This window comes from Onychomys torridus, chromosome 2 (assembly GCF_903995425.1).
Source record: "Onychomys torridus chromosome 2, mOncTor1.1, whole genome shotgun sequence".
NCBI classification, from domain to species: Eukaryota; Metazoa; Chordata; class Mammalia; order Rodentia; family Cricetidae; genus Onychomys; species Onychomys torridus.
In genome coordinates this window covers 39,096,261-39,119,805 of record NC_050444.1, presented here as the reverse complement: position 1 = coordinate 39,119,805, position 23,545 = coordinate 39,096,261, and the positions used below count along the sequence as shown (strand labels likewise).

General features: G+C 40.5%; 1 protein-coding gene across 1 annotated transcript in view; it reads left to right on the top strand.

Annotated features, from left to right (window-relative positions):
• Positions 1-2,093: 2,093 nt before the first annotated feature.
• Mcmdc2 (minichromosome maintenance domain containing 2) overlaps positions 2,094-23,545 on the top strand; it is a 37,229-nt gene continuing 15,777 nt past the window's right edge. Inside the window, exons 1-10 of the mRNA XM_036180018.1 lie at positions 2,094-2,146; positions 5,113-5,303; positions 5,385-5,515; positions 5,587-5,646; positions 9,693-9,888; positions 10,475-10,597; positions 10,718-10,822; positions 12,423-12,548; positions 13,392-13,629; positions 18,599-18,804. Of these exons, the coding sequence (XP_036035911.1) occupies positions 5,210-5,303; positions 5,385-5,515; positions 5,587-5,646; positions 9,693-9,888; positions 10,475-10,597; positions 10,718-10,822; positions 12,423-12,548; positions 13,392-13,629; positions 18,599-18,804 (1,279 nt within the window). The 5' untranslated portion in view covers positions 2,094-2,146; positions 5,113-5,209. The remainder of the gene's footprint in view (positions 2,147-5,112; positions 5,304-5,384; positions 5,516-5,586; positions 5,647-9,692; positions 9,889-10,474; positions 10,598-10,717; positions 10,823-12,422; positions 12,549-13,391; positions 13,630-18,598; positions 18,805-23,545) is intronic.

The window sequence follows — 23,545 nt, the reverse complement described above, 5'->3', positions numbered from 1 at the left end:
CAAAAAACAAAACAAAACAAAATTTATTTGGATTACTAGTTTTTTATTTACAACATTTCAGATAAATTCCTTTGTTTATTTTCTCGTTCATATTATCCATTGCCTTCCTGATTTCATTCAGATATTTGTGTCTTTGAACACACTTATAAGTGTATTTTGAGTTCTCTGGGATTTCATCTAACTCAGTCTCACTAGATGCCATAAGCTTCATTTATGTGTATGTGTATGAGCCTAAGTGAGTGTATGTTCACCACGTACATGTGAGCCTATGTGAGTGTATGTTGTAGCCTGCAGAGGCTAGAAGAGCGCACAGATCCCATGGAACTGGAGTTACAGGTTGTGGCCCACATAGGGCGCTACAAACCAAGCCTGGGTTCTCTGCTAGTGCCCTAAGCACTCTCAACTGCTGAGCCGTCTCTCCAACTCCCAGGTTGATGACCAGGTAGGAATAAAATATGGTAGAATTGAGTTCAGAAAATAATTCCACAGCCTGGGTGTTCAAAGTGCATGATATAAGTTCTATATTCTTCCCTGGGTAGGGTGTTAGCTGGGGGAGCAGTCATAACTGCTTTATATTATTACCACTGTACAGTGTCATCCTAGTCAATGAATAGCACTGCCCCTTGACTTCAGTAACTTGGAAGATACAGCGAGGATGGTATGGAGCAGACTCAGACGTGGTGGCACGTGGCACGTGCGTTATGTAGTGACTTCCTCCTGATTGAAACCTTGTCCCCTGAAGAGGAAAGAGGTGTACTACGCCAAGTAGTACACTTGAGCCAGCACAATTTTTAGTGGTTTTGTTGTTTGGTAAAAACTTCTATTGATCTTTAATTCATATACTATACAACCCATCCATTTAAAAAGGCACTATTAGCCAGATATGGTGAAATGTACCTGTAAGCCATGCACTTGGAAGCTGAGGCAAAATTGTGAGTTCAAAGCTTGCCTACACTACAAACTGAGTTCAAGACCAGCCTTGGCTACAAAGTAAATGTAAGGCCATACTGGGTTGTAATAGAGACCATGCCTGAAAAATCAACAATTGACAGGCTTTATTATATTGAGAATTGTGCAGCCATTATTTTGGTCAACTTTAGGATATCTCCATCACTTCACCAACAACCCCTGGGAGCTGGGGGTCTAGTTCAGGGTCAGTCTCCGGCACCAAGAAAAGAAACAATGGACAGTGTGCTATCCACTTAATGGAGTATTACAAAGGAAGACAATTCTAACATGGATGAGCCTTTAGGATGTTTTATGAAGTAGAATAAGAGGCACAAGACAACAAATGCTGTATGGTTCCATTTTTGAGTTCTGGAGTAGCCAATTTCAAGAAGCCAGAATGGTTATGGCCAGGCACTTGGGAAATGAGAGTTTGGGGAAGATGAAAAAAGTATTGGAAACAGTGTCGTAGTTTCACGACAGTGTGAATTTAATGCCACCCAGCTTCCACTTGAGTAGCTAAAATGGTACATTTTGTTATGTGTATTTTACCACAATTTTAGGGGGGGGAAATCCCCTACCCAGTAGCAGTCACCTTCCCTTACCAAATCTTAGGTAGTCACAAATTTATATACAGGTTTGCCTATCCTGGATATTTCATGTGAATGGCATCACACGTGACTTTTGCGTCTTTCGTCGTGCAGAGTGCACTCACGACCCATCCATGTTGTGCTAGCGCTGACTTCTCTTTTTAATTCAAAGACTATCGTGTTGTCTTGCGTTGCTAAACCACGGCTGTTGGGACGCTAGTTGGACGTGAAGGCGTTCACTTCGGTGAAGTTATATTAGTTTACATGTGCACGCTTTTCTGTGTTTTCACTTGGAATTAGCCCTTCCTACCTCAGTGTTTCCAAAGTTTACAATGCTTTTTCACGTCCCCAAAGCAGAATTATTATTATTATTATCATTATCATTATTATTATTATTTTACACAGATAGCAAACGTCCTTGGCCTAGACAACAACCGCAAAGGCGGCCGCTTCTCTTTGCCCAGCGCCGCGAACCGCACTGATGTGGTACAGCTGGGGCTGGTTGCCCTGGTGACAGCCGGGCTGAGGTCCCGGCAGACCCCGCGCGCGCCCGCCAACGGTCTGCAGCGCGCGTGCGCAGGAGGCCCCGCGCTCGCGGCCGTGCGGTGCAGGTGGGTCTTGTTCCGGAGGAGGAGCCCGGGTGGCCGGCTCCAGGGACGCGGGCCAGGCCGAGCTCTCCTGGCTGAGTTCCGAGTTCTGTGAGCCTGGGTCTCCTCACCTCCTCACGGCTCCCGCAGCCCTGACAGGAGGGAAGACTTGGAAGTATCCGGTCGCCCCCTGCTGTGTGTGTGTGCGTGTGTGCGTGTGCGTGCGTGTGTGCGTGTGTGTGTCTGTGTCTGTGTGTGTGTCTGTGTGTGTGTGTGTGTCTGTGTGTGTGTGTCTGTGTGTGTGTGTGTCTGTGTGTGTGTCTGTGTGTGTCTGTGTGTGTGTGTCTGTGTGTGTGTGTCTGTGTGTGTGTGTGTGTGTGTGTGTGTGTGTGTGTGTCTGTGTGTGTGTGTCTGTGTGTGTGTGTGTGTGTGTGTGTGTGTGTGTGTGTGTGTGTGTGTGTCTGTGTGTGTGTGTCTGTGTGTGTGTCTGTGTCTGTGTGTAGACCAGGCTGGCCTCGAACTCACAGAGATCCCCCTGCCTCTGCCTCCTGAGCGCTGGGATTAGAGGCGTGCACCACCATACCCGGCAAGACTTACTTCTTAGCGGACAGTTGGGCTCCACGTCCCTCTTATGAAGCCCCTGAACTTCAGACCCAATTTCTGGTCGCCCTCTTTGCTACCTGGCTGACTTGAAAGTCTGAGGCACACGTGCCTGCTACTTGAACACTCCCTTATTTGGAGGCGCTGGGATGGAACCCGGCTTTGGCCATCACAACAGCTGATTTCAAGTCCTGGCTTTGCTATGCACCTACCCTAGAGCTCATATGTGGCCTGAGGCCACGGAGGCCTCGCCTTCTGTTTCCCTGTCTGTGTTGTACAGGTTGGTCATGAGGTCCAGGATGGAGTCTTTAAAATTCTAGAATTCATCTCCTCCATTCCATTTTGTTCCAAGTACCCTGGACTGGTCCATCCGTCTCTGAGAAAATACACTAGTTGAAAACTGACAGTTGGCTGTTTGCTGTTTCAAAGCATTCTCCACACAGGCAATAGGAAGAAGCTAATTTCCAACATAAAAAATTAAAATGGACCTAATTCTGTTTCCAAAAACTTTGTAAACCTCTCTTTTCCTGTATAATCATCTTGCACTTCAAAACTCAGCGTCAGTCTGGTTTTGCTCAACCGTTTCACCCACTGTCCTCCAATTTCAGAAACATAATTTACTTTTTTTTTTTTATACAGGGGTTCTCTGTGTGGCCCTGGCTGTTCTAGAACTCACTCTCTAGGCCAGGCTGGCCTCAAACTCAGGGATCCACCTGCCTCTGCTTCCTGAGTGCTGGGATTAAGGATGTGCATAACCATACCCTGCAGAAACCCGGTATTCTAAGGATGTCAACCTTCAAAATTATTGATTTTGACCCCGATGTAACAGCAAACAGGATAGGCCTACCACTTACTTTTCTGTGTAAAGTATCCTGAACTTCAGGTACTAAATGGGTGAATTCAATGATGTATGACTCATAATGGAGATGTTAGCTGATATCTTTGGAAATCTCTCCCCATTTTAGAAATATTCACCCACTAAAAACCAACTTTATTTATTTGTTTATTTGCTTATTTTCTTATTTGTTTGCTTGTTTGTTTATGTATGTATGTATGTATGTATGTATGTATGTATGTATGTATGTATGTATGTATGTGGTGCTGGGACTGAGCCCAGCTTTGTGCATGCTAGGCAGATTCTCCAGGACAGCATTACTGTATTTAGGGCCTCAGAGAAACTCATTTTATCTCTTTACAGTAGAGTGCATAGCTTCTTTGTTAACCCACTGTCCTCAACCAAAAGAGTCCAGAGCAGTAGAAAAACATCACAGCCCATACATGAGGGTGGCCCAGATTTTGTGAAGTATTTCACTTACCATGTTCAGTGGTCACTGACATGGTCCTATTTCTAGGACCATGTTATTCCATAGCTGTGTGCATAGCTGCCTTACTTGCTGTGTTCTTGCAAAGGATAGGCATTACATTTTGTATTCCTGGTACCTAGGGAAGATGTCAATAAATAATAGCTGTAAAACAAGCAGTTGATAATGATTCAATACATGTGCTAGTCACTATTTGTGACTTCTCAAAAAACTGGATTCCTTAAGGGCAGGTTCTAATCTTAACCATATCATTACTAATAAACTTCACAGTGTCTGTGTAGCATATCTTGTTTCTAACCAGTGTTTTCTGCTCAAGTGAGGTTTTTATATTCCCCTCTCTACTTCTACAGTTTAATGTTCTACGTTTGTCCCTGACAAAGATTTAAAGCTGAAAGAGGCCTTAATTATTCCGTGTCTTTGTCTCCTTCAGCTACAGATACTGAGCCAAGAGGTCAGCTAATTTCCCCAACAAATGTTCATAGTACCGCATTTAATATTTCTTTTCTTACATCTCTCTCTCTGTCTCTGTGTGTGTGTGTGTGTGTGTGTGTGTGTGTGTGTGTGTGTGTGTGAGAACAAGAGTTCAGGTGTGGGAGATCAAAGGACGACTTGCTGAAGTCGGCTCCCTCCTTTCACCATGTCAGTCCCAGGGATCAAACTTATTCATTAGATGTGACAGTGAGCTTCTTTACCCAATGAGTCATCCCAGAATGAATTTATGAAACAGTGTATGACACACTCGTCCTTCAGCCTATGCTTACACGGGATTATCGTCATCTAAAATTATTTGTTTCAATTTTCGTTTTTTAGAGTGCCTGAGCTAGAAAGACATTTGAGCATCCTGTTAAGTTTGTGGTCTTTTAACTCATAACTAGATATTGATTAAAGTGTTATTTGGACATGGTATATGTTGATGTGAGGTCTGGGTTCAATCGAAAGGTTTTGTTTCTCCTTCAGTGGGGAGGTTTTAGAGTTGGAAAGTTTACCTAGCTGTATTCTCAATTTTAAGTTTTAATAATCTGTAAATTTTATAGAGGTTTTCACAGGTAAGCTTTATTTTGTTTCTAGGTTTCTTCATTCTTTACAAGGGTCTCATCACTTGTAATCTCTACTCCCAACTGTGGTTAACTTGCTGACAATAAAGAGGAATATCAACAAGGAGACAATGACGAATCTGCACATGAAGGAGGCGGCCCTTGTCTATCTCGACAGAAGTGGAGGCCTCCAAAAGTTCATAGGCGACTGCAAGTACTACAATGGTATGTCAGCAAAGGTGGCTGCTGAGAACCTTCGGGCGGGTTTCAACACACCTGTCCTGACTTTCACATTTGTCTTCACAGATTCAAAACAAAGTTACGCTGTCTATCGGTTCAATATTTTAATAAACCCCTCTGATGTTGTCGAATTAGATGCTGAACTTGGAAATCACATTTTACACCATCCCTTAAAAGCTGCTCAAGTTTTTCAATCAGTAAGTTGGAGAAATATTTTCCACATCACATGGAACATTTTAGTAACTGGTTTGCTCATTTGAAACCACAGGTCTGCTTTGTTGCTGTCAAGACTCTCTCATTAATTGGACACTTACAGACTGAATCTCAAGTAAGTTTCAATTAACTTTACCAAAATAACTTTCAAATTACTGTAATTTTGTAAATCCATAAAAATTTCACAAATTTATTAAAAGAGTACATTTTCCGGGGCTGGAGAGATGGCTCAGTGGTTAAGAGCACAGTCTGCTCTTCCAGAGGTCTTCTGTTCAATTCCCAGCAACCACATGGTGGCTCACAACCATCTGTAATGAGATCTGGTGCCCTCTTGTGGCATGCAGAGCACTCATACATAAAATACAAATAAATAAATTTTTTTAAAGAAAGAGTGCATTTTCCAGTTCAATATACTATTTTCTGTGTCAGATTTTTTCTTTTTTCTATTTTTTACTTTTATTTATCATTTTTATTTGAGGGTGCTCATGCTCATCCCATCCTGAGTGTCTGCAGGCCAGAGAGCCATGGGAGTTATCCAGGCTCTCTCCTTGGGCTCAGAAACCATTTAGAGGAAGAAGGTTTTGTTCCAGTGCTACCCAGGTTCAGGACAGATCTTCCCATGGCTATCCACCCATGTTTAGGGTAGGTGGGCTTCCCATGGTTAATCATGCCCAACAATACCAGTATACTTTGTTAATCCCTAGGTGCTACTGAATCCAAGTTGATAGCCAACATTAACCACAAGTATCTTTTTTTTATTAAGAGATCTTCCATTCATTTTACATACCAACCACAGATTCCCCTGTCCTCCCTCCTCCCGCCCTGAGCCTTCCTCCTAAACCCACCCCCCACTCCCACCTCCTCAAGGCAAGGTCTCCCATGGGAAGTCAGCAGAGCCTGGTACATTCAGTTGAGGCAGGTCCAAGCCCCTCTCCTCCCTGCACCAAGGCTGTGCAAAATGTCTCACCATAGGCACTAGGCTCCAAAAAGCCAGCTCATGCACCAGGGACAGGTCCTGATCCCACTGCCTGGGGGCCTCCCAAACAGGTCAAGCTAAACAGCTGTCTCACTTATCCAGATGGACTAGTCCAGTCCCATGGGGCTCCTTAGCTATTGGTCCACAGTTGATGTGTTTCCACTAGCTTGGCTAGGTGTCTCTGTACTTTTTTCAATCATGGGCTCGACATCTCTTGTTCATAGCATCCCTCCTCTCTCTCATCAGTTGGACTCCAGTCTGGGACCCGGCTGTGGATCTCTGCATCTGCCTCCATCAGTCACTGGATGAGGGCTCCATGATGACAGTTAGGGTATTCAGCCGTCTGATCACCAGAGTAGACCAGCTCAGGCACCCTCGACCACTGCCAGTAGTCTATGGTGGAGTCATCCTATGGATTCCTGGGAACCTCCCCAGCACTCTGCTTCTCCCTATTCCCAGGGTGTCTCCATTTATCGTGGCGTCTCTTTCCTTGTTCTCCCTCTCTTCCCCTTCCAGCTCGAACCTCCCACTCCCCTAAGCTCTCATCCCCCGTCCCTTGCCCTCCACTACTCCCCCTCACCCCCAGTTTGCTTAAATTAAGATTAAAAATCTTAATATGCTTTGTTTTTTCCATATTACACACCACTCTTAAGAGTAAACAATTTTATAACAATTTCAAAAGTTTCCAAAAGTAAAGAGATCAATTCAGTGGACCTCCATATATCTATCATTCTAACTCAGTGATGCAGTGTATATGAATCATCTGTTTTTATCTGAAAATTTTAAAGTAAATCCCAGAGGATCTCACCCAATACATACTTCAGTATCAACTTCTGAAAACTGTTGTGTTTTCTTATGTAGCCACAATGTCATCACCATCACCCCTCTTTTTCTTTTTCTTTTTCTTTTTTTTTTTTTTTCTGGACAGGGTTTCTCTGTGTAGCTTTGGAGTCTGTTCTGGAACTCACTCTGTAGACCAGGCTGGCCTCGAACTCACAGAGATCCGCCTGCCTCTGCCTCCTGAGTGCTGGGATTAAAGATGTTTGCCACCACCGCCCGGTATCATCACCTTCCTTGATATTATCTAATATCTCGTCCACATTTTAATCTTTTACAATTTTTATCTGAAGAGTTTTTTATTGTGGTTTTTTGTTTTGCTTTGTCTTTGAGCCAGTACCAAGGCCTGGATGAGGTAGAGCATGCCCTGTAACCCCGTCATTTGGGAAGTGGGAACAGGAAGATTGGTGGCTTACAGTCATCCTCAGCCACATAGGCAATCAAGCCAGCTGGGCTACACAAGAGCTTACCTAAAAGAAAAAAAAGGAAGAAAGAAAAGCAACCCCCACAAAAGAAAGACAAATCAGTATCAAAACTGTATCAAAATAAGACTCACACATTGCAGCCGATTTCTTCTGTCTAGCTCTCTGAGTCTCCTTCAGTCTAGTGCTAACCCCACTCCTTCCTCTTTGTAACACTGACTTTTTAAAGGAAACTGGTCAATTATCCTGTAGAATGTTATGAATCTGGATCTGTCTAATTACTTTCTTAGGATACCATATGTCATTTCCCTATGTCCTATATATATCTAAAATAAGTTGTAACTCTGAGCTTAGTTCTAGATTCAGCTCATTTTAACAAGCATTACATAATGCTATATATTCCATATCATAAGGATATAATGGATGCCATTTTTAGTGATGTCACAGTTGATCTGGTTCAGATGCTATTGTTATGATCCTGCCATTGTAACATTTCTTATCAACTTCCACCTGATGGTTTTAGAACACTCAGAGTTGATCATTTTATTAGCACTTGTAATTTTTTTTGTTTTTCTAATTTTGCCACCCTCTCTGAATTTATTATCTGAAATTATTCAATAAAGAAATTGTCTGTCCTGGGGATATAGCTGGGTAGAAGAGCATTTGCCTAGCATGGACAAGGCTCTGATTTTAATCTCTAGCACTAAAAAGATGAAAATAAAATAAGTTATTACTTATCATCATTTATTTGGTTACTGTGAAATACAATTTGTTTGGGAAAGGACGGATAAATATTTGATTATTTTCCTTTTAAAAGTTTTTAAAAATAATGATTTGAAAACAGATAGCAACTGAAATAATGATGACTATTTCTTTTCTTCCTTTCTTTTCTCTTTTTTATTTTTCAAGACAGGATTTCTCTGTGTACTTTTGGTGCCTATCCTGGATCACACTCTGTAGACCAGGCTGGCCTCGAACTCACAGAGATCCGCCTGGCTCTGCCTCTCAAGTGCTGAAATTAAAGGCATGTGCCACTGCCACCCGGCTTCTTTTCTTTTTTTCAACAAGAGAAATTCATGAACTCTTTAGTCTGTCTGCAGATAAAAGCATTTGCCTCCAAGCCTGGCTATCTGAATTCAATCCCTAGGACCTGTGGTGATACATTATGTACCCTAATAAAGGCATCCGACCTCTATGTCTAATCTAGTAGCTGGCTCTGTCCTCTGATCCTCATGCTTTAAAGGTGTGTGCCACCACTGCCTGGCTCTGTTTCCAGTGTGGCCTTGAACTCACAGAGATCCAGATGAATCTCTACCTTCCGAGTGATAGAATTAAGGGTGTGTGCCACCACTGTCTGGCCTCTATGTCTAATCTAGTGTCTGGCTCTGTCCTCTGATCCTCAGAAAAGATATATTAGGGTATACAATATATCACCACAAGAACCTACATGGTAGAAGGAGAAAACAGATCCTCACAGACTGTCTTCTGACCTATGTGTGTGTGTGTGTGTGTGTATACAATAAGTATAATTTTTAAAAAATTGAAAGAAGATACCACAATGCCAACTCCTATATTTTCTATGCCAGACTTGGAATCACTAATTTCCTACTGAAGATCTCTGATTCCTTTTAGTGAGAATTAATAATTTAAGATCACTAAACTTTCCAATGCTATTGGGTTCACATTGTCTTTTAGTGTACATATCCAGAGAATGACTATTTTTAAAGAAAAAATAATGAGTTCATTGTGATACTTTTAATTATAAATGTTGTTATAGGATTTGTATTTAAAGTTCATATTTTATCTGGTTTAATATTTGATTCACAGCAACAATAACAAACTATTTAGTACTCTTACAATAGAGTAAGGCAAGTCAAATTGGATTGCAAGTTTATTAATATCCTTTCCTTTTTGTGTTCTTATCAGATCAATATTGTGCTGAAGTTAACACATTTACCTTCCCTGCCAAGTTATAGTCTTGACCTTTGTGAGTTCCCACTTAATTACACATCTCAGAGATTTTACACGATGCAAGGAATTGTGATGGCAATGACGACTGTGACCAAGTACACACAAGGTGCAAGGTTCCTCTGTTCAGATGAAGTATGCCCTCTGTCAAAAGGTGTGTGTTCAAGTGCGAAACGAAAATCCAAGCCATTTTACAGTTGGTCAATCAGAGTGTAGTAAACAGATATTTTAGTGTCTCCTACCGTTTATGGGTTTCCTGTGCATGATCTTGAAGCAGTCTTTTCCTGCACTCCACAGTTGAATCAGTGCTTACATTGTCCTGAAAGAGCAAGTGAGGGACTGTTTGCTGGTGCAGTTCCCTCTGTGCTTAGGGTTTAACCTAGTCAGCCCTTCTGTGAGACGTCGTTCCATGACAAGCTGGTGGGTGGGATGCTTCCTCTCTCTGCTCTGAACTCTGCAAATGATGCCATATTCTGACACTATGTTCCTCACGGCCACATGCAGACATTGTTATTTAAATGACCATGTTACTAGTGCTTTAGCCCAGTGCCTGCAAGGAAACAGACATGTTGCTAGTTAGCATTTAGGCCAAGACAGGGCGGTGGAGGGTTCAAGGCTAGCCTGGGCTCCATAATGACAACCAAATAAGTAAAGCATGCAATACACACTAACTGATAATATTAAATGATTGAAGATATCGAAATCTGAGAGTGGCCTAACTCACCAGGGTTTTCTTTCAGGATTTCAGTACATAAGAGTCCATGTGCCTGGTGCTACCGAATCTGCAACAGTAAGAAATGACTTTGTGTGCGGCCTGTGTTCATCTTCACTTCAAGAAGACAGAAAATTTAGAGTACTTGGTGGTAAACAACAACAAAAACTTTATATTTTGTGCTAATTTTCAAAATAGTCCCTTGTATTTTAATAGGAAACTTAAACTGAATATGTATTCTATTAACAATTTTTTTGTTCTTTACCTTAAGATAAACAGATAGTTGAAATAATTACCACAAAAGTGCTTCATGCTTTTCAAGGAGATTCTAAAAACCAGCCCTTTAGGTTTCAATCACTTAGTATTTTCCTAAGAGGTATGTAAAATTCTGTTTGAATTCAAAATAAATTGCTATCGAATCTTGTTTATGCTCACATATTACAAGCATGCAAACAGCTTAAGAATGGAAAGTCACCTTCTTTTTTCTTTATTCTTCTCTCATACATTACATTCTGACTGCAGCTTTCTCTGCCTGCACTCCTCCCAGTCCCCCCATCTCCCCTCTCCCCAGATCCACTGCTCCTCCGTTTCCCTTCAGAAGAGACCAGGCCTCCCAGGGATATCAGCCAAGCACAGCATAGCAAGTTGCAATACGACTTGGCACAGACCCTCATATTGAGGCTGGACAGGGCCATCCAATAGGAGGAAAAGGGTCACAAGAGCAGGCAAAAGAGTCAGAGACACCCCACTCCAGTCATCTTTATCAAGAGTTGCCAAGTCCCAGGGTCACGGCCTCTTTATAGTAATGATCTCACATTGTTCTATATGTGTGTGTTTTGTGTTAATTTTAGACTATGGAGCCAGGTGTGGTAGTGCGTGCTTCTAATCCCATCACTTAGAGGCACTCTCTGAGTTCAAGGCCAGCCTAATCTACATAGCAAGTTCCAGGCCAGCTAGATCTACACAATGAGACCCCATCTCAAAAAAAAAAAAAAAAAACTATTAGGATATGAAGATCATAAAAGAAGATAGTTGGGGATTTTGCTGCACATAGTAAACATTTGTTAAACATGAGAATGACACATTGACCATGTTGAGAACTGTGGGCAAGTACAGCAGAGAAGTGTCTGCCATGGAGTCGGGAAGAAGCTAGAGTTGTGACAAAAAAAATGGAGCTTTACCTTTTTCTTTGGACTAAAATTGGAGAAATTAAAAGTATTCATTTGAGGAGATGAGTCTTGTAATTCTACATCCTTTAATTGTTGTGATTTTTACTGTTGTTTGGTTGGCACTGAGATGTTCAGTGCTTATGTTCAGGTGAGAGAGGAAAGGTAGGGGAGAGGGGAAGAGGGCGTGTGTGTGTGCGTGCGTGCATGCGTGAATATAGTATATGTACTTGTTCCTATAGGCATGTACAGAGGTCAGTACTGTAGATCTTACAGATCTCTCTCCACCTTGTTTTTGAAACAGGGTCTCTCATAGAATGTGGTGCTCATCCATTGGGCTAGGCTGGCTGACCCATGAGCTCCAGGAATTGGCCTGCCTCCCCACTATACCAGTTAGCACTGAGGTTACAGATGTGACCAGCCATGGCCAACAAAGTGTATGGCAGGCACTTTGCACCACCACAGCCAGCTTATTAACATTCTTTAGTATTTAATTGAAAGATGTTTTATTTTACATAGAATGGTATTTTTCCTCTTGCATTATAGGTGAATATTTAATTAATCTAGTTTCTATATCACATGCCTCTTGAAGCTAACTCATATTACCTATAAATATCAATATATATCAGCGATACAATGGCCTTGGTTTCCATAATTGGTGCCATTACATATGCATATACTGAACAAAAGTAAATACTTCACTACCAACTCAACTACTGAATTGTCACTGGTTCCAGATGTTTGAACCATACAATGATATACAATTTTCATTTAATGAATGCTCTTTTCTTTTGTGCTTAATAACCATAGATGAACTAGTGAATAAAATGAAAATAGGAAATGAATATAAAATTATTGGAATTCCAGCCTGTGTCAAAACTTCACAAACTGCTCTCTGTATAGAAGCAAATAGTATCACCCCTTACACAGCAAAAGGTAAGCTAAATCATATATTTTAATATATTTAAGTCCATCTGTTCAGCAAACAGTGTTGTTAACTTTGTGCTAAGCCCTTTCCTAAGCAGTAGAAACAAAGTAAAACAGGACTTCAGGCTGTCTGCTCTTAACTCATTGGTAGGTGGTCAGTCAAATGGCCACATGGAGACCATTTTCATTGTACTTGACGACTTACTGGTTTGGTAGCAGAATACAACTTAAATATAGGTGGAAAGGCTGATTTCTTGTATATAACTCTGGGATTCTACAGATGCAAGCACCCACGTGTGACAAGAGTTAGACTTAGCGAGGCCTTCCTGTCCATAGCCGTGTGTGAGGAGAGCAGGTCTGTTAGACTTAGGGAGGCCTTCCTGTCCATGGCCGTGTGTGAGGAGAGCAGGTGTGTGCTGTGAGAGCAGCCCAGGGGAGAGCAGGGACAGCCGTGAGCAGCTTCTCCTCTGTCACCTCATTCACCTTCTTGGGAGCTGGACAGAGTTGGGGTAGGGAAAATTGAGAATGTTACAGTGTAGCATGGCACAGTGGTTTCAGAGGAGAAGAATGTAAGTCCTTCAAACCACAGCACCTCAGTGTTTCTGGGCAGGAGCAAATACAGCAGGACAGAAGCCCCATCCCTGCTTGCCTCACACAGGGTTCGAAGGAGAACAAATGATATGCCTTCAGTTTACAACTAATTCATATGGGTGCATGAGGTGGCCAAGACATGAAATGATGGACAAGCATGGCCACCAATCATAATATCATAAAATTTGCATATGACACATATATTTTGATACTATTTAGGACAAATGGAATCAAATATCTGTCATTTTTATTTTCTTTCAGTTCCTTCAGGAATTAGTGACAACTTGAGGTGTCTCCTCTCCTTGACTTCCAGCTCCTGCTGGAAGTTCACGGCAATACTTGCCAATATCTTTGCCTCGCAGATTGTTCCTCCTGGGACTTACAATTTGCTCAAACTCTGTTTGTTGATGAGTCTAGTACAGACAAGAGACTGCAACAGAGACTCAGAAGACTGCTTGGATATTTTAATTATAACCAGTGACACGCTGCTTGTAGATAGGTAAGGTGTATGCCATGGAGTTTTCAAGTTATACATTGCTCACATATTTGTATAAATTCTTTCTACTAATATATAATAATATAAGATGATTATTTAGAATTCATCTGAATACTAAAGTATTCAAATAAATTGTTATTAATAAAGTTTAAAGCATGCATTTAGAACTGAAATATTTGCTTTTAATATTTTAAGAACCTAACCTCAAAATTCCAAATCATTTCCCCAGTCAGACCTCTTCAAATGTGCTGCACTCTTCAGCTCAGCATTTTGCTTTCTCCTTTTATTTTCAAATAATATTCCATCTAGAATTCAGCAGCCATTTTCTTATTTTTCTGACAGATGCCATTCAGTGACACAGGCTTCCTATATATAAATAAAGCTGTAAAATTCTCTCCAGCTGTCTTTGGGGGTGAGGGTCACCTCCCTAGCCTGGGGCTAAGTGCCTTCTTAATGCATGTCTTTAAAAGGAAGCCACTGGATTGGTCATAAAGCTAGGAAGAAGCTCCTTATAGCTAGTGTGCAATTTTGAAGAAAAAATGTATAGAATTAAAGATTCTAAAGTTCTAATTAGCATTAATGTATTTAAGCAGATAATTTTTGGCTAAAATTAGTCATCACTGGCAATGTCAATATGGTGTTACATGCACAGACTGTGTGAATTATTCTTGAACTAACCACGTGAAACTGCTACTCTCAGTCTCCCTAACTTTGGGGATTATCAAACTTTTAAAATTTTACTTCTAGTGAATAGAAAAGGTTATTTTAATAAGGCAAAGTTTACATGTCTTTAACTGTAAATAGGAATCATGATTTGGGGCTTATTCAACATATTATTTCATGAACTTCCTATTTTAATCATTAATTTTCTATCATATTATTTATCTGTTTCTTATTGATTGATGATAGCTATTATAAATTAAAACATTTTTCCCTTTTCCTGTTTGTCATCAACCTTTGGTTTTTCTTTATGGCAGTTTAGATTATATGAGAAACTTGTTTATTTGGTTAGTTGGTGTTAGATAAAATTTATCTATATTGGTATAATCAGATCTTATCATTTTATTTTTTAAAGGTTGTTTGTATTTTGTGCATATGAGTGCTGTGTCTGCGTGTATGCCTACACTCCAGAAGAGGGCATTGGATCCCATTATAGATGGTTGTGAGCCACCATGTGGTTGCTGGGAATTAAACGCAGGACGTCTAGAAGATCAGAGTAGCCAGTGCTTTTAACCGCTGAGCCATCTCTCCAGCCCCCATTATCATTATTATTAAAAGATAACGAGTTTTGACAGATTTTTCTAGTTTGCTTTACATTGCTGTGATAAACACCATGACCCAAAAGCACCTTGGAGGAAGGAAGGGTTTATTTCAGCTTACATGTTATAGTCCATCGTTGAGGGAAGTCAGGGCAAAAACCAAAAAAGACCACTGCCTACTGACTTGCTCAACTACCTTTCTGATATAACCCAGGACCACCTGCCCAGGGTGACCCAGACTACAGTGGCTAGGCCCTCCCACATCAATCATTAATCAAGAAAATACCTGCCAGACATGCCCACAGACCAGTCTGATGGAGGCAGTTCCTCAGTTGAGGTTTCCTCCTCCCAGGTGACAATAGTTTGTGTCACATTGACACACACACCCAGCACGCAAATGTATACACTCTTATAAACCATACCCGTAATAAAACAGTATTCTTATCACTCTGAACGTTTATTTCAGTCTTTCTTCCACTTTTCATTATTATAAGATAATTTTCCTATTCTTTTTCTTTTCTTTTTCTTTTTTCTTTTTTTCCAAGACAGGGTTTCTCTGTGTAGTCCCGGCTGTCCTGGAATTCTCACTTTGTAGGTCAGGCTGGACTCGAACTCAGAGATCTGCCTACCTCTGCCTCACAAGTGATGGGATTCAAAGGACCATGCCTTTCTAACTTTCCTCTTCTTGTACTTGACATCAACAAGTGTTCTCTTTTGAGTACAGTCTATCTTGCTCAATGTGTCTTTAAGATTGATTCACTTGTATGAGTCAGTAGTTTGTCTTTTTTATTGAGGAGTCCCTTAATATGAGTATGCCACAATATTTCCATTCTTTTCCTGATGATGGATATCTGGGTTGTGCATGTTTTGACTGTTATAAATAAACTGTTCTGACTATTTGGTATGTAATAGACCTCTACCACTGAGCTACATGCCCATCCCTGCTGTGAACATTCTTGTATAACTTTTGTGGAGTGTTTCATTTTCTTGGATAAAGACTTGGAGTAGGGTTGGGGATTTAGCTCAGTGGTAGAGCAAGTGCAAGGCCCTGGGTTCAGTCTTCAGCTCTGGAAGAAAAAAAAAAGACTTGGAGTAGCATTGCTGGGACGTAAGGTCGATGCACATTTAATTCTATAACAAACCACCAAATGGTTTTCAAAACTGCTTGGGCCATTCTTACCAACGATGTGAGGATTCTATTGGTCTCTGTCCTTACCAATATTTGATGTTGTCGGTCTTTTTTATATGAGCCCTTGCCATCCAAGTGGAATGGTACCTCAGGGTTCCAACTGACATTTCTCTAATCTCTGCTGAGTTAAGCTATTCTTCATGTGTTTACTGACCACTTGTATACCTTCTTAGTGTTTATGTTTTTCTCACTTTCTAGGTAAGTTGTTTAGATATCACGTGAGCAGACTGAGAGTTCTCCTCCAAAAGCTTGCTTTTTATCAGTTTCCTGAAACATGTCTGTGAGGGACAGACACTTCAATTTTGAGGAAGTCCAATTTATTTTCTCTTATGTTTCATGTCTTCTGGGTTCCATGACCCGAAGGTTGTGAATATTTTTTGTTTTCTTTCTAGAAGAATAATATTTTGGCTTTTTGTTGGGTCTTTTCTCTACATTCACTTTAACTTTTTTTCCCTCCATGTGCTCATGTTGTGGGAGGAGTAAACATCCCACAGAATGCACATGGGGTCAGAGGGCAACTTTGTGGTGTCATCTCCTTGTACCTTAGCATATGTTCCAGGAATTGAACTCAAGTTGTTGGGCACACGTCTTTATACACTAAGCTATCACTGGCCCTTGAGTTAACATTTGTATATAGTGTAGACTGTAGTGAAAGGTGATGTTTTTCCTATGCAGTTTTCCCACATCATTTGTTATAAGACTTTCCTTTATTTATGATTCTAGTACCACCTTTGTCAAACTGAGTGTAAATCTATTTTAACTTTATTTTCTGTTACGATTTTTTGTCTTATACTTTAGTCGTATACAGTCCTGATTATTCAGTCTTGAAATCAGGCAAGGCAACATAGTAAGAGCTTGTCTCAAAATATAAGATATTTGCTGGGCAATGGTGGTACACCCTTTTAATCCCAGCACTCGAGAGGCAGAGGCAGATGGATTGCTATAAGTTTGAGGCCAACCTGGTCTACAAAGTGAGTTCCAAGACTGTCAGGACTGTTACACAGAAAAACCCTGTCTTGAAAAACAAAACAAAACAAAATTTAAAAGTTATATACGAACTCCAAAAATCCTATTTTAAGTAGTTAGGGAGTAGAAATGGGCATTAGAATTTGTCTTAAGGGCTGGAGAGATGGCTCAGAGATTAAGAGCACTGCTTGCTCTTCCAAAGGTCCTGAGTTCAGTTCCCAGCAACCACATGTTGGCTTGCAACCATCTGTGATGAAATCTGGTGCCCTCTTCTGGTCTGCAGGGATATATGCAGACAGAACACTGTATACATAATAAATAAATAAATCTTTAAAAAAAAAAAGAATTTGTTTTAAAACAAAACAAAACCCCTACATGATTTTAATATGATCTGCAGTTAAGAGGCACTGCTCCTTTAAGGCTGGAAATATTCCTATCTAAGTGTCCTCTGTGTTACATACCCCCAGACTAATGTGTAAATCCTTTGTGATAATGCATACACTCAACACCTGTCCTGGCATCTGCCTGGCTCCATCTAAGGGACACTGCCTGGGTTTTTTGCATTGCATTTCTACATCTGCTCTTCATAGATAGTTGCATCAGAAAGCTACATTTTTTTTTTTTTTTTTGTGGTAAAGATTTTGAAGACCGCCACTTTAGGCAGACTTTTCACTCCTGTGGTAAGCACAAAAGAAAAATAATTCACAGGACAAAAAATTTATTTTTGCTCACAATGTTAGTCTATCATTTATTTACATGCTCCATTGCTATGGATCAGTGGTGAGGCACTACTCAATGGCAGAGAGAACAGCTCAACTTTTGGTAGACAGGAACTGGAGGAAAAGAGATAGGAAATGGCAGAAGACAAGGTCTGTTTTTTCAGGGAATTCCCATAGTGACTCATTTACTTAAGAGGCCCACCTCCTAAATCTGCCATCATATTGTGAATGGAAGAGAATCCATTGACCAGGTAAGAGTCCCCAGGATCCATGACTTCACCCAAACCTATGATCTAACCAACCCCCAACACCTGAGTGCTTGGAGGTTATCTCAGATTTATCGTAACATTAAACTAAGGTAACATTTCTTTCTCATAATTTGAATTTCAGAGTTGAAGACACTGAGGCAGTTAACAATAACATTTAGAACAAAAAAGAAGATGTAGCAAGACTAGTCATGATATAGAAACAGCAGGAAAAGTCAAGATAGAACATTGACAAACCTAATGAACAAATTTGGAATATGTAAAAGAAAATCATCTATAAAACAACAAAGATCCAGTTCAAATGTTGCCTTCTTATAGCTTTCTCTGATTCCATTATAAGAGGACAATACTCCCCTCTGGGTATTCTCAAGAAATTATTTTAGAATTATCCCATTGTAAGTTATTTCTCTAAGTCTCTCTATGCCATAAATTGTCCAAATAACATGCCAGCTTTCATATATGTAGTGATAGATAGACATTGGATCAAATTAAATTTAAACAGGTTTCTAACATGTAATGAACTCTGAAAATGAACTATTAAATATAATCAATGAATAATTTATTCTTCCCTAGACTTTTGAAGTATAGCATGAATCTTGTCTCCCGTGGTATACATCACCCAGTCTCTACTGAAGTGTTTCCGACTGTGTACAGAAATAGATATGGAACTGGAGCAGTGAGCATTCAGGCTGGCAGTGCCTTGCTAGCTAAGGGCGGTGTCTGCTTTATAGGAGACCTGACATCACATAAGAAAGATAAACTCGAACAGCTTCAGTCAGGTAAACAATACTTCCTCACATTATTCTGCCTGTTTAACCGCGTCCTACCAGTACCAAGGAGTCATTTAACAGATGAGATAATACTGCTCCAGAGTTAAGAGATGAAAACTGGACAAAATGTCATTTCTCACTTCAACTTTAGAAATGAGAATTTAATTTGCAGATGTGTTGTTTTAGCCTTTACTCTGGGTTCTAATACATGACTTTATTTTGGGTCAATTTTGTTTCTTTTTGTCTTGTTGCAGTGTCTAAGACTTTCAGCACAATGTGAAAACTAGTTGTTCTGATCTTCAGGTTTCACACCATTAAGTGTAATGCTAGCTATGGGGTTTTTGCTGCTGTTGTTTTAATTTGAAAACCCATGATGACGAGATTTTCTTCTATTCCTACTCTGCCAAGAAATCTCATTATGAATAAGTGTGGGATTTTGTCAGATCTCTTTTCTTACATCTATTAATTTGATTATGTGATTTATCTGCTTTACTATATTGATGTGATAGCTTATATTGATTTTGCTTTGGGTTTTTGCTGTTTTATTTTATGAATATGAATGTTTGTCCTGTTCACCACATGCATTCCTGAAGCTCCCAGAAGCCAGAAAAGGGCATTGGATCCCCTGGAACTGGATTTACAGACAGTTGGGAGCTGCCATGTTGGTTCTAGGAATCAAACCCAGGTGTTCTAGAACCTTAACCACTTAGCCATCCCTCTAGCTCCATGTTGACTAATTTTGAATACTGCACCAGCAGCATAGCATACCTGAGCTATGTCCCACTTAATCAGTGTATAATTGTGAATTTTCTGGAAAGGTGCAAAAGAGATAGATGCCTATCTACATATTAGACAGTGCCAACCTACCAAAGAATGGCAGGTACAAGTCCAGCTTGATGAGTAAATACATTTATTAGAGGTCACTGATGGAACATTTGATAGTTTACAGGCAACTACACTTACCAAAATCACTTCCCCAACCCATGTTTTATAGAGTTCTAAATTTAAGAAATGCCTCCCACAGGACACAAGTAAATCAGCCCTAGAGAGGAAATGTGTCTTTGAAAGCACTTGGTTCTTGTCCATATTGGAAATTTTGAAGGTTTTAGCAAACGCTGTCAGATATGGGAAGGAGGCCTTTGTTTAGGGGAATATGGCACTTACTGTCAGTCTACAGAACAGCTAAGCAGCAGCCTGATACAAAACAGTTTTACTTTAGCCAGGTAGTAGTAGATACTGGTCCTGTTGCTGCAACAAAATACTTAACAAAAGTAACTACAAAAGGAAGAGCTTATTTGGGCACACAGTTCCAGGTTCAGCCCATCCTGTCAGGGAAAGGAAGATGGCAGCTCATGGCAGCACTTTGCATCCATCGTTAGAAAGCAGAGATGTTCATGCCCAGCTTGCTTTCTATGTCCCTTTCCATTTGCTTATGTGTGTCCACGTATAAGTGTGGTCGTTTGAATGAGAATGGCCCCCATAGGCTCTTACGTTTGAATATTTGGCTTCTAGTTGGTAAACTATTTAGGAAGGATTAGGAGGTGTGGTTTTGTTGGAAAAAGTATGTCACTTGGGGTGAACTTGGAGGTTTCAAAAGCCCAGGCCAAGTCCAACATGCAGCAGAGTAAAGTGCGCTTGTAGATTCCTCATTCCCACCACACTGCAGGTCAGACGCACATGCCAGGAACCCGCCATAGTAGCACAAACCAGCAGGCTGCTGCTAACTTGAGAGAGACAACTAGGAAGCTGTTTTTAGCTCCGTTTTAGAATCTTTTTTTTTTTTTAGGTTTTAGGTGGAAACTCGTGCCCCACGTTGGGTGCCATTTGTAGTAGGAGAGCTCCTCTCCAGGTGCCACCAAGCCCCCGCAGTCCCACAACCCATGTATAAAATAATCATACAGACACTCATATTATTTAAACTGCTTGGCCATTAGCTCAGGCCTACCATTGCCTAGCTCTTACTCTTATATTTAGCCCATTTTTATTAATCTATACTTTGCCACATGGCTTGTGGCTTACCGGTGTCTTTACATGTTGCTTCTCATGGCAGCAGCTGGCAGTGTCCACTCAGCCTTTCTTTCCCAGTCTTATCTTCTTCCTTGTCCCGCCTACCTTATCCTTCCTGCCTGGCTACTGGCCAATCAGTACTTTATTTATTATCAGAGCAACACATTTGACATACAGAACATCCCACAGCAAGTAGGGACAAGTGTCTACTCCAGAAGAGCCTAGAAATTGAGTTAAAACCCTGCTGTCACCATCTTTAAACTGTTTAATAATTTTAGGCTAAGGATATAACTTAACTGATAGAGTGCTTGCCTAGAAAACTCTAGGTTTGGTCCCCAGCACCAGACATAAAAAAGAATTTTAAAATAATGTTTCCTTTGAAGTCATAGAATGCAAGGAAGCCCAGTGAGGTCAAGGAAATACATCCACATGTGTATTAATAGTGGCCTGCCACCTTCTTAGAGCATGTAGTATCCACACATAGTATCCACATGGCCTTCATGACACAATCTGTTCTCACTTTGATTCTCAGTGACTTCTCAATTGTTGATGAACTATAGTCCAATCCCTTACCAATCCTTACTGTGAACTACAGTGCAGTACCTTACCAGGAACTATAATCCAGTCCTTTACCTTCCTTTACCATGAACTATAATCCAGTCCCTTACCATCCCTTACCATGAACTATAATCCAATTCCTTACCTTCCCTTACTGTGAACTACAGTCTAATCCCTTACCAATCCTTACTGTGAACTACAGTGCAATACCTTACCAGGAACTAAAGTCCAATTCCTTACCATGAATTACAATCCAGTCCTTTACCTTCCTTACCATCCTTGACTGAGAAAGAGGCTCTGCTGTCCATTTGAATCAAATTTGCTTCCTCCTTCTATGGGATTGCCTATTCTGGACATTTCATATAAACAAATCCTTTAATATCTGGTCATCTATGACTGCCTTCTTTTATTTAGCAAAAAAATTAGCTTATTTCATCCATGTTATAACATGTATCAGTATTTCATGTTTTTTTTGTTGTTGTTTTTGTTTTTTTCTGATACAGGGTTTCTCTGTGTAGCTTTGCTCCTGTCCTGGAACTCACTCTGTATCCCAGGCTGGCCTCGAACTCACAGACAGTTCGAGGCTGCCTCCTGAGTACTGAGATTAAAGGCGTGTGCCACCACCGCCCAGTATTTTATGTTTTTAGTTGAGCAAAATACATATTCCTTTAAGCTAAGCATGGTGGCAGACACCTATGACCTCAGCACTCATCTTCAAGGAGAAATGTGCAGAAAACTGGTACTCTGATTGGTGTACAGTACAACAAGGTGTGGCCTTGTTGGAGGAGCTGTGTCACTGGGAGTAGGCTTTCAAAAGCTAGTGTGAGTCCCAGTCTTGGCTGCCTGTGGATTCAGGATGTAAAGCTCTCAGCTACCTCTCCAACACCATGCCTGCCTGTGTGCTGCCATACTCCCTGCCATGATGCTAACAACGAACCCACTGAAACTGTAGGGAAGCCCCTAATTAAAAGCTTGTGTTTTTAAGAGTTGCCTTGGTCATGGTGTCTCTTCACAGCAGTAGACACTGACTAAGACAGTGTACACTCATAGTCTTGTACATCTATTACTATCCTTCATTTTCAGAACAGTTTGATGACTCCAAATACAAACTCTAACTCATTAAATGCTAACCCCCTGGTAATATTATTCCTTTCTGCCTTTATGAACTTGTCTATTAATAGAATTTCATTCCTTTTAATGCTGAAAAGTCTTCTATTGTATTGACAGATATTTTGTTTCCACTTTTTGCTAATTGTCAATAATCCACTATGGGTATTTGTCTTAGTTACTTTTTAATTGATTCGATAAAATACCATGACCAAGGCATCTTATAAAAGAAAGGATTTAATTTGTAGCGTATGGTTCCAGAGGATTAGAGACCATGACCATCACGGGGGGCCTACAGTGGCCATTCTCCTTCAAACCACCACGTACTGGTGCACAAATATCTGTTTGAGTCCTGGAGTTGGCTTCTTTGAGTGTGTCCAAGAGTGGAATTGCTGGATCACTTTTTGGTTAACCATCGAACTGTTTCAAGAGGAAAAACACCAACTGTACATTCCCACCAGTAATGCATAAGCGGTATCATTTTCCTTCATCACTCCTGTTACATCTTATTTGTAATGTTCTAAGGAAACAAAGTATAAACATAAATTTATATATAAAATACACTTAAAGGTAAAAGATGTTCATATTAGTACCTTTTTTAAAAAAAAGATTTATTTATTTATTATGTATACAGTGTTCTGCCTACATGTATGACTGCAGGCCAGAAGAGGGCACCAGATCTCAATACAGATGGTTGTGAGCAGCCATGTGGTTGCTGGGAATTGAACTCAAGACCTCTGGAAGAGCAGTCAGTGCTCTTAACCTTTGAGCCATCTCTCCAGCCCCCCATATTAGTACCTTTAATAGAAGCATTTCCTGCTTTTTAATGGCATGCCAGATTTTTGCTTTGCACTGGGCTCCACAAATTTTCTAACTAGTCCAGCTTACTAGAATGGCAAAAAAAAAAGTTCAACAGTTGACAAGAAAAACTGTTGAGGATGTGGAACCTCTGAGTTCTCATGTATTGTTGGTTGGAGTTGCAAATAGTAGGATCCTTGTGAAATCTGTTTGAGCAATTTCTGTAGGTTAAGTATTTACAGTTCAGGGGGAAGAAAACTATAATGTGATAGTTAGTCAT